The 11,540-nt window shown below is 41.2% G+C and overlaps 1 protein-coding gene across 9 annotated transcripts in view; it reads left to right on the top strand.

Moving 5' to 3' along the window:
- Nucleotides 1-3,040: 3,040 nt before the first annotated feature.
- DNM3 (dynamin 3) overlaps nt 3,041-11,540 on the top strand; it is a 604,830-nt gene continuing 596,330 nt past the window's right edge. For 6 of the 9 annotated variants that reach the window (XM_058443292.1, XM_032160977.2, XM_058443294.1 and 3 more), the window contains exon 1: nt 3,052-3,360. In XM_058443292.1, the coding sequence (XP_058299275.1) occupies nt 3,200-3,360 (161 nt within the window). In that variant the 5' untranslated portion in view covers nt 3,052-3,199. Of the gene's footprint in view, nt 3,361-11,540 lie in introns of all 9 variants that reach the window. The other 3 variants (XM_032160976.2, XM_032160975.2, XM_032160971.2) reach the window with 1 other exon arrangement.

The following is an 11,540-nucleotide window of genomic DNA, read 5'->3' as shown; positions in this document are numbered from 1 at the left end:
TATGCCTGTAATTCTAGCACTTTGGGAGGCCAAGGCAGGTGGATCACTTGAGGTCAGGAGTTCGAGACCAGCCTGGCCAACATGGTGAAACCCTGTTTCTACTAAAAATACGAAACAAAAAAAATTAGCTAGATGTGGTGGTGCACGCCTGTAGTCCCAGCTACTTGGGAGTCTGAGGTGGGAGAATTGCCTGAACCCAGGAGGCAGAGGTTGCAGTGAGCTGAGATTGTGCCATTGCACTCCAGCCTGGATGACAAAGCGAGATTGCAGCTCAAAAAAAAAAAAATGTTTTTTTGGAGGCTCTGAGGGAGAATGTGTTTCCTGCCTTTTCTACTTCTAGAGGCTGCTTGCATTTCTTGGCTTATGGTCCCCTTTCTCCATGCATCTCTGGGACCCTTCCCCAGTTATATCTCCCTCTGATGCAGATTGGAAATGTTCTCTGCTCTTAAGAATTCATGTGAGTAGAGTGCATCCACTTGGATAATCTAGAATAATCTTCCCATCCCAAGGTCCTTAATTATATCTACAAAGGCCCATTTGCCACTTCAGGAAACATTCACAGGTTCCAGGGATTAAAATGTGGGCATCTTTGGGAAGGGCATTATAGTGAAAGAGAGGGACATGTAAATTAGTGACTTAATGCAATATGCCAAGGGCTATAATGAAAATCTATTCAGGGTACATATATATATGAAAAGCATAGAGGAAGATGGTTGAGAAATGATGGTTATAACTGAGGCACTGGCAGCAAGGATGGACAGAAAATGGCTTCTAGGAAGGTAGAATGGGTATTATTTGAGTACCAATTTGGTGTAGGGGATGAAGGAGAGAGGGGGAAAAACGAAGTGAGAATGACTTCCAGATTCTGGATTGGGATTGGGCAGGCTTCTCCCTGAGATAGGGAGCACACTATCTCTAGTGTGAGAATGTATTTATAGGATTCTTTGATTGCAAGTAAAAGAAATATGAGTTGAATTAGGTTAGGCAAAGAGGAGAATTTATTATAAGTTTATTGGCGGGGAGGTTGTACCAGGAACTCAGGACAGGATTACAGTTGGACATCAGACATGAACAAGACTGAGGGTACAAGTACTATCCGGATCTTCCCTCTTCTTTCCCTCTGCTCCTCTCCTTGTGTCTTTTTACTTTTCTCTTTCTCTGAAGATGAGCACTTCCCTTCTACTGGTGAAATCTTACTAACCATAGTTGCCAATGTTATTCCTTACTTATAGTTCAGTCACTCAGACAAAGGCCTATCTCTCTCTCAATTGCATATTCCTAGGAAAGGGCTTTGATTGGTAAAGCTCAAGTCAGGTGCCCAATCTGGTGCACACAGCTATGGCCAGGGCTCAGTTTTTCTTCATGCCTTTCTAGCTTCATGACTGCTCTGGCTACAACCATGCATTGGATGGAGTGTTTCTTAGAAAAGGTTTCCTGGGCAGACATTCTAATAGAGATCCACTTCAGTGGAGATGCATTCAGTTTTATTTGTCTTTTTCTGCTGCTTTAAAAAAAAGTTGAGATGTAATGTACAGTAAAATGCACATCACTTAAAAGTTTAGTTTGAGGAGTTTTGACAAATGTATGCCCACATCACAGTCAAGACATGGGATATTTCCATCACTCCAGAAAGGTTCCTCATGCCTCCTACAGTCAATCTCCACTCCTCAAAGACAACCACAGTTCCGATTTCTATCACCATAGAATAGCTTTGCTGGTTGTAGAACTTCACATACATGAAATCAAACAAATATGCTCTTTGGCCTTTTTCATTCTACATAATGTATCTGAGATTGTTGCTATATCAAAAGTCTTCTTTTTTGTGGCAGAGATTATTTCACTATATATACATACAACGTTTGTTTATTCATTCACCTGTTGATAGACATTTGTGTTGTTTTCAGGTTTTTTTGGTATTATGAACATTTTAATACAAGTCTTTTTAGAGTTAGAAGGAACTGTACATTAAATGCTGAGATTACAAAAGATGACTTCAGTTTTGAATAAATTGAGTCTGTAGTACTTGTAGGACACTCAGGTAGTAGTCTGGGCCCCTCTTGGAGTAGTCTAAGTTGCAGAAGAGAGACAAGGTCTAGCAATGTAAACTTCTGTAGTCGCCAGCCTTTATGCAGAGTTAAAGCTATGGGAAAGTCCTCAGGCAGAGGACAAGCATTAGACAAGAAAATGCCCATATATGAAACCCTGAGAAGCATCAGTATTTGAGGAGCAGACTAAAAAGGAACTTTCTGTGGAGGCTAAGAGAAGCATGGCCATTTATCTTTGTGTCCCGATCATCAGGCACAGGACCCCACACACAGTCACTTCTCAATGTGCTAAATTTCACAGGATGCGTCCAGGGTACCTGGTTCTGGATAGACCCGGTAGAAGGAGATAGACCGGGAGGGCAAATGGCATGAGGAGTCTCACAGGCCAGAGTGATTAAAGGAGTGTATCGGGGCAGGTAAACCCTACAGATTCTACCTGTGCTTATGCGGGGCTGGGGAGGACGAGTCATTACAGATGAAGAATTAGGTAAGGTCAGACCACTCAGGGCCTTAGATGGATGTCACATTGAAGAATTTAGACTCCAACAGGCCTGCCACCCTGGGAGGAGTCATCGCGGGTTCTGGAGAAGGGCGTGACAGAGGAGATTTCCTTTCGGGAAGTGTAGTCTGGCAGCGGTGCCCCGGTGGTGGCGGCGGCGGTGCTGCTCTTGCTGGTGACCGTGTGGCGTTGTTAGCAGCGATAGTGCTTTCCACTGGGCTTTGGCTTGGTAGCCGCTGAAAGAGAACAACGCTGTCGCTGCTGTTGATTTCATGCCATTTCCTGACCCGGCGCTGTAACTTGGCCTCTGAGCCTTGGCCACAGAACGCAGAGGCCGTGGCATCTGGCCGCAGCTGGGAGGCAGTGCGTGCGCGCCTGGCCCGGTGGTCCTCTGGGAAGCCCGGGGCGGGGCAGCCGCGGGGCGGGGGCGGGGCGTCGCGGAGCGAGGCCTCGCCCCTGCTCGCCCGCGCAGGCGCGCTGCGGGCCGTTAGCTGTCAGAGCCAAGCGGCGGGCTGGCGGCGGGCTCCGACGTCTGCGCCAGGACCCGGCTGGCTAAGCCCGGCGCAGCAGCAGCAGCCAGGGCAGCGCGGCCCCTACTCCCTGTCAGGTCGTAGAGGCGAGCAGGAACCAGCTGGTCGCCGGCCTCTCGGGCAAGATGGGGAACCGGGAGATGGAGGAGCTGATCCCGCTGGTGAACCGTCTGCAGGACGCGTTTTCGGCGTTGGGACAGAGCTGCCTGCTGGAGCTGCCGCAGATCGCCGTGGTGGGCGGCCAGAGCGCCGGCAAGAGCTCGGTGCTCGAGAACTTCGTGGGCAGGTGAGCGCGCAGGGCGCGGAGTAAGGATGCGGCAGGGGGCGACGCTGCTGCGGGCCGTTGGAACGTGGACGGGCAGCGGGAGCCAGAGGGTGGATGGACCAGGCGCTGCGGTGGAATGGGGGGCAGAGTGGCGGTGTCCGTGGGGCGGGCAGGGTCCTCCAGCTCTGGGCATCCTCCGTCCCCTGCCACCCCCCGCCTGGTGGCCCTCCTGCCTGCCTTTCATCGTGCGATACAAAGCCATTTCCTCCCTGTCCTCCAGTCGGGGAGTCGGGGGAGGGGTCCGCCCGGGGATCGACCCCCACCCCCTCGGTGCGCGCCAGCCCCGGGCAGCCTCCCTGCGTAGCGCGCCGAAAGCTTCCCAGTGCCCCTGTCCTGTTTTCCCGGCTCAACACCCACCTCCTTTTCCTGTCGCCCTCCGTGAGGCTCCCTGCGAGGCTGTGGGGCTTTATCCCCCGAGCCCCCTCCCTTAGGTGGAGATGCTTTCCTTCTCGCCTGGGTTCTCGTTCCTCTCAGCTGTCTACTGTTGCCTGCCTCTAGCTGGGGAGGCGGGGTGCGAGGAGAAAGACGTCGTTTGTTGTGGTGAAGCTTTATCCAGAGACGCTTCCCCACCATTCTCCCGGAGAGTCGAAGAATAAAAGGTGGTGTGTTTGCGTGTGTACCTATTCACAGCTCCAGGCAATTTTGAGAGAGCCCGAGGCACAGACTTGGCAGGGGGTGGACGTGGACTTGTGTCGTCCAGGTGCCATGTCATTCCTGCATCATCTCGGAACTGACCAGCATCTTTCTCGCACTCTCTCTGCGCCCCCTCCCCCAGCATCATCTTCCGTTCTCTAAGCTCCTATTTGTCTTGCTAGCCTTCAAGATAACATTCTGAATCTAAACTGTAGCTCTGGTTTTCCTCATGACTCTTAATACAGAAACAGCTAAGGAATTAATTTTTGAATTGGGAATCAGCATTTCTTCCACTGAGCAATTCATGAGGGATTAAGTTACCTTAATGGCCTTGCCTGAAGAGTGCAGACATTTGCTAAGAAAGGCCCATTTGAAAGCATTATGAAAGCTGAAATCTGTTTCCTAGTAGTAGAAAACCAGGTAGAAATGTACAGTATCCAAGAAAAAATGCTGGTGAGATTGTACTTTATTCTTTTTATTTGGCTCATTCGTGACTTGGGATGCAGAAGGTTCCTGTTTCTGTTCCTTTTTTCTTTTTTTGTTAGCGCTTGGTGATGTGTAAAATTTAGAGCTGGATATTCCCACATTTCCTTTGGAAATGTTAGTGTTCATAAAGTACATATTTCTTTCTCTCAAATGATGTTCCATCTCTCAGATGATACTTTTTTTTTCCTGTATGAACTAGAAAGATAAGAAACCTAACAAAGTAAAATTGCTGACAATTGGCTTGTATCCTTGAGTAATTCACTAAATCACTACACCTCATTTTTATATTTTTTTTGATTAATGAGCAAAGTGAAGGTAAAGCATTTTGCCTACGTCATCTTAGACTTCTGGTGAAGTGATGGATTTCAAACATAACAGTTACTTTCTTTGATTTGTTGCCAATGAAATTTACGAGATTTAAAGTGGCATCCAAAGAGTGAGTTTTGATAACATATTTTTGGCTTTCCAAATGCCAGGGCATTTTTGTCATGACACCTTAAGAGTTATTTAACTATTTTTGTTTTTTAAACAAATACTTAAAGATTAAAATTGTAAGTATTTCAAATGAAATTACCATATTTTTATGCATCTCCCATATATTTACTTGGATGAGCCTATATCGTATGTAAGTGCGTTGTTTGTGGTTAGAGCTTTTGAACTTAATGTCAATTGTATGCACATACCACAATTCTACTTTCTAGGTTTTGAAATTCTAACATTCTTCCTAATGTTATAATAAAATTGTACTCGTTTCCCCACACTAGCTATGTTCTTTTGAAATAATTTGAAAAAAGAAATGTAGAAGAGTAAAATATTTAAGCTTGAATATTTTTCAAGATGGAATAAAAAACAGGGACAAGTATAAAAATCAGAGCACTTACCAGAATGCATTAGTAATTTGTTGTACTTTAAAAAGTTTTACCACTAATTAACTGTTAGAACATCAAATCAAAGGATGACCATAGAGGAAGAAGGTCATTTAATTCATATGTAAAGTCTGTATTATATGTAGAGATAACACCTGCCTAGCAGAGCTTATATATTAGGGAGAAAATTTAATTAGGAAGGTCATTTGACTTTAATAAAGATTTCGGTCATTGAATTATTGAGGAATCTAATTTCTAATTATAAACCAACCTTAGGGAAAATGGAGTTTTCTATTTTGATAAGATATTCAGCCTAGGTGGAAAAAATTGTATCCATTTTCTACTATAACATCTTAGCATTTTCTTTTCATTATCCAGGAATTTTGCAATAAAAATAGTTTCTTTCCTAAGGATGCAACTTTCCTCTTTTACACGAAACAGTTTTCATTTTAAGACTCTGATCTAATGTGCAGTTATTGAATGCAGCCATAAAAACCAAGGGTCATCACTTGTGTAAATTCATTGTGTTTGCTCTTGACTTAAGCTTCTTTTCTACAAAATAATGATGCATTTTCTCAACAATCCTCATTTAGTGGACTAACCGTATCTTCTCTCAGATAGTTTGTTTATATTGAGTTTTTTTGGACACCAGTGAATGAATTCGGATGTGAATATGTTTACTTCATTTAGCGGTTGCTATAAAAGCTGATTTTTGGGTGACAGGTTTGAGATTGTTATGAATAAAATGAGTCATGAATGAACCACTTGTTTGTGATTTTCTTGCTGAAGTGATGAACTTGCATATTAATGTGATATAGCATGAGTAACCAGATTGTTCTTTTGGTGGTGCAGGATGAGATATATGCTGGCAATGAGAGGCAGCTTAAGATCTAATGAATAGAAGTTGAGACCTATAATCTGAACATAGGGGTTTACTAGCTGGCTTGGGTCTGCCTATTGGTCTGGTTTGTGTACAGAAGAATTGAATTTATTCAACTATTTTCATTATACATATACATATATTTATAGTGCAGTGGTGATGATAATAATGGTTAACATTTATAGAGTGCTTGTTATGTGTAGGTACTATTCTGGGTGCTTTTATATGAATAATCTCATTTAGTCCTCATACAACCCCAAAGAGGTAGGTACTTTTATGATTTCCATTTTACAGAAGAGGAAATTAAGATTTAGAGAGTTTGAGTAACTCACTCAAGGATAATTTAATTTAATATAGAAACAGTGGAGCTAAGATTCAACTAGAGGTGTGGATCACCATAACCCATGCTCTAGAACCTCTGTGCCATATTGCATCCTCCATATTGAGGTTTACCATTTCCTCTGGTAAATACTTTTAACTGCTTTCTTGCTCCCTATATAAATGCTACCTATATTAATAAGAAGCTGGCCAGGCACAGTACTCATGCTTATAACCCCAGTATTTGGGGAGGCCAAGGCGGGAGGATTGCTTGAGCCCAGGAGTTTGAGACCAGTCTGGGCAACATAGTGAGATCTTGTCTCTACAAAAAAACCAAAAAAACTTAGCCGGGTATGGTGGAGCATGCCTGTAGTGCCAACTACTTGGGAGGCTGAGGTAGGAGGATCACTTGAGTCCAGGAGATCAAGGCTGTAGTGAGCCATGATTGTGCCACTGCACTCCAGCATGGCTGACAGAGCAAGACTCTGTCTCAAATAATAATAATAAACAAGAAGCTACTATGTTAATGATTTTATTAATATTTATTTACATATGTTTACCTTGCCTCATTTCACAGAAGATTTGCGGTGACCCCTTAGGCAGAAGCAACATTTATTAAAAGATAAGTGTTTTTCTTTGCTATATTAGACATTCTTGAAGAGAGTTTTAAAATGTAATTGGATTGTTTATTTAAGTATGTTTTTAGAGTGCATATAACTCATTTATGGAGGTGTTAAGTGAAAACTGTACTAGTTGCTAATAAGCAGATGTTTTAAAATGATACCCTTGTTAGAAATATTAGTTTTTCAATGCTAATTATACAGGCAGAAGAGTCCACATTATTTTATTCTAGTCTGAGTGGTAAATAGACTCTCAATTCTGCACAAATAGAAAAAGGTTTGTGATTAATGGGGATGAAATAAAATATTTTTAAAAAGTGATTATGCTGATATTTTTCAAGAAATTGCTTCTAAGTATTATAGTTATTAGATAAATGGTGCTTACAATTAAAATGTCATAATTATTGAGAACCATACTTCATAGTTCCCAAGGTCTATAAATAAAGTGTCAAAACATGAACTTTTCTTCATGCAACAATGAATTGGTAGAACTTGAAATCACAAAAATATTTTTGCTGAATTAACATTATATAATATACTTTTAGGTTATCACAAATTCACAGTTGGTGGTACTTAATTACTACCATCAAATGAATTCTTTTTTTATTAATAATGTCTGAGAAGCAATACAACTAAGATAACTAGACTGGATAGGAGATCTCTGTTTTGGAATTTACTTATGATTAACAGTTATCCAAAAATGCACTTGATTTAACTTCTTTAAGAATGAAGTTGGGCAGTCACCCAGAACCTTGGAGGAATGGAAACTTAATATTTAGCTGGATTAGAGGGTAGGCTATTGGGTTCTCTATCAATGGAGTATACATTTAGAATGTTAGGTATTCTTCTTAGGTAGTACCTTTTGCTACGGCTAGTAAGTTAAATTATGAAGTTTTATTTATTACTGTGATTTATTTTAGAGGGACTTCAAGTATCTAGAAAGAAATAGATTATTTTTTTCCTCTGCTATCAGAGCCAAGTCAAGACAGTCCCAAGCTCATGTGCTATATAGAATGATCCAATTTAATTTTCTGTATGGCCAAAGTTTTGCAATTTATCCTAGTCTAAGTTTGCATTGCAATTTCTCACACTCTCTGCATTGATTTAAAAATTCTTATGGATTATGTTATACTAAATACATTTTATAAAGTAGACGGAAAAAGGGGGCCAACATTTGCTTAGCCATTATGGGGTAGCAGACATGGATTCTGCTAGATACTTTTCACACCTTCTATTCCTTACCTGTTTCCATATCCCCATGTCAACAGGGGAGAAAATTCAGGGTTGGAAAGACAAGTCATTCACCCAGGATCGTATGGCTACTAAGCAGCCAAGCTGGGATTCAGTATGACTCCTACCGGAACTCTTGAGAAATATGGACATATAAAACCAATGAACATGTATTTATTGAGTTCTAAGTACACTGGGTAAGAATGTACAAGAAAATATGAATACATAGAAGCTGGTGTATGTATAAAAAGAACTGACAGGATGAAGTATGAGACAACTTTCAGATGCGTATATAAAATGAAGGTAGTCGGATATAATGCAAACTAATCAGGATAAAAAATGATAGTATGTCAATTTATTTTTACAAAAATCCCTGAAAAACTACAGTTCTGAAATTGAACTGAATATAAGTGGAAAGTAGACAATATATGTGTTTCCAGTGTCATCTGGCAGCCCATATCATTTTAGCTCAAGCCTGCATGTACTGAAGTATCTATGTCAAAGCAGGAAGGTGGTGATCTGTGTCTTAGTTTCTGAGTTGACAACAAGGCATTGAATTTAGACTGTGACTTTATCACAAAGAGATACTGTGTATTGGAGAGGGCCCTAGAGAAGAGCAGCAGGAAAAAAAAAGAGATTGGAGAGATTAAAAATATAACTGGATGCAGTGAAGGTTAATTGAGAGTGGGGTGGATCAGATCAACTATTTTATAAGGACCTCCAAGGCACTAATACTTAAGGGAGGTGAATTCTATTTTCCTTTTAAAGAATAAGTCATTTAGTTAAAGGAGTAGAATAAGTCGAAGATACAAATGTCAGGGAAAATGTCCTAAAGGCAAACCTGAAAATGGAATGAATTGTTTAGAATGGGAGGAGGGTAAAGGAGTTGACACTAAATGATTTGCATTTCATGAATTAAAAATCATTTCCAACAAATTACAGGGTTCATTAATACCATATTAATTACTCTGTGTGTGTGTGTGTGTGTGTGTGTGTGTGTGTGTGTGTGATCATAGGTAGCTTAGCTTTTCTTCCTTTAATAGTAGCAAGACTGGCATTTGATGACATTATTATAAGAAGCTTTCCTCTGGCTTGATTTTCTCTAACTTCCTGGAACCACAGTAGGATACAGAGAAACCAGAGATTTGCCCAAGGTCAGAATAACTCAGAGCTAGGTTTGGAACTTAATGTTAGGAACTGGGAGGCCTGTGCCAGTTCATCATCTTCTCTTCCTCCTGTTATTGTTTTACAGCACCTCCCTCCAACCCTCACCCTGCCTCCTCCTTTTCCCGTCCCTTTGCATTGGTCCAGCCTTTTTCTCTTCCGTGATACTCTCCTTCGTTACTCTTCTAGGTTGACCAGCAGTGACATTACATTTTATTACCTTTTTTTCCCCATACAGAATAGTGGAGACAGGGAGCAGAATTTTTCTCAGACTTAGGCAAGTTAATTTGACTGAAATAGTATACTCGTGAGTAAAGTGTGACTTTTAGGGAACAGATGGGCCCAGGAAAAGACCAAATAAGATATTGGATGTTTTTACACATTATTAATATTTACCCACCAGGTGGGCATTAGCTAGAAAGATATGCCTGAGATGGTCATCAATAGGCCTTGCTTAAACCAACACAAGCTTCTGAAAAGTTGTATGTAAATAAATAATCTAAATGGAAATGTTATAATTTAAACAAGTGGGTGAACTTTTAGGTAAAATAAAGATGTATTTGTGTAGCAAACCTGCATCCTTCAGTTTGCCTGTTTTCTTTTTTTTTTTTTTTTGAGACGGAGTCTCGCTCTGTCGCCCAGGCTGGAGTGCAGTGGCGCAATCTCGGCTCACTGCAAGCTCCGCCTCCCGGGTTCACGCCATTCTCCTGCCTCAGCCTCTCCGAGTAGCTGGGACTACAGGCGCCCGCCACCACGCCCGGCTAATTTTTTTGTATTTTTAGTAGAGACGGGGTTTCACCATGGTCTCGATCTCCTGACCTCGTGATCCGCCCGCCTCGGCCTCCCAAAGTGCTGAGATTACAAGCGTGAGCCACCGCGCCCGGCCAGTTTGCCTGTTTTCTATTCTTTTTGTGTGTGTGTTTGCATTCTTAGAGTGCACTGAGTGACATTGAGGTCCATTAATGTTATAGAGATTATTTTAACAATTTTTCAACAAGCATTAATATTGCATTGTCTTTAGTGTTAATTGATAATAAAAACAGAGCAGTTGTTGAGGAAAATGATGATACATTTAATTCCTGAATTATATGAATGATACGGGATTGCTTTAGATTTTGTTTTTCTCTAATATCCCTGGTGCAAGTCCTCTATTTCCAAGGGTTTAAAATGTACCTCAGTGCTCCTTTGTGACAGTGTGTCATTTTCATTTCCCACTGCTTCAAGGTCATGATATACCCATGAACAGCATATATATACATGATAGCAGTAGCTAGGTATCCTGAAGGACCTCATTGTTTATCCTTCCAGTGGCTTGGAATTGAAAGACTAATCTATTTAATAAGTAATTTGATGGGTGACTAAGCTTGTTTATGGTGCTTGTTTTTTTAGATTCCCCAAAAGTGAATATTTGAAGTGGAGTCATCACAGTGTGGTGATGGAGTGCAGGCTTTGCTGGCTGCCCTTGAGTCCTGCCTCTGACTCTCGCTGGTAGCATGGCTCCTCATTACAGAATCTAGCCTCACTTGGCCTCAGTTTCTTCATCTGCAAAATAGGGATTGCAGACTTCACCTTTTAATCTGTGTGTGAGTTCTGAGTAAGATAGTATCAAGTGCCTGCTCCATAGTATGCATTCAATAACTGATTGCTCTTAATTTAAATCTTTTATTTAGACTGGAAATTTTTTGAGTGTTTTAAAAACAAAAGTAAGTTGAGGCAGATGGTAATGCATATTTGCAAATTCTTTTTGTGAATGTTGGAAAATTACAGTTGCATCAAAATACTTACTTGTAGATAAGGCTAATAGAATATATTTGAGCCTTCTTTAAAGAAAGCATTGCCCACATTCGTTAGATGCATTATCACAGTGTGTTCTTTTTTTTTTAAACCAATATATACAAAGTGAACCCAGTTTGTATACTCTTCCCTTCTAAGAGTTCCAAAGCA

Source organism: Hylobates moloch, unplaced genomic scaffold (assembly GCF_009828535.3).
Source record: "Hylobates moloch isolate HMO894 unplaced genomic scaffold, HMol_V3 SCAFFOLD_8, whole genome shotgun sequence".
NCBI lineage: Eukaryota > Metazoa > Chordata > Mammalia > Primates > Hylobatidae > Hylobates > Hylobates moloch.
Note: the sequence above shows the minus strand (reverse complement) of the source record. Positions and strands in the feature narration are given on the sequence as shown.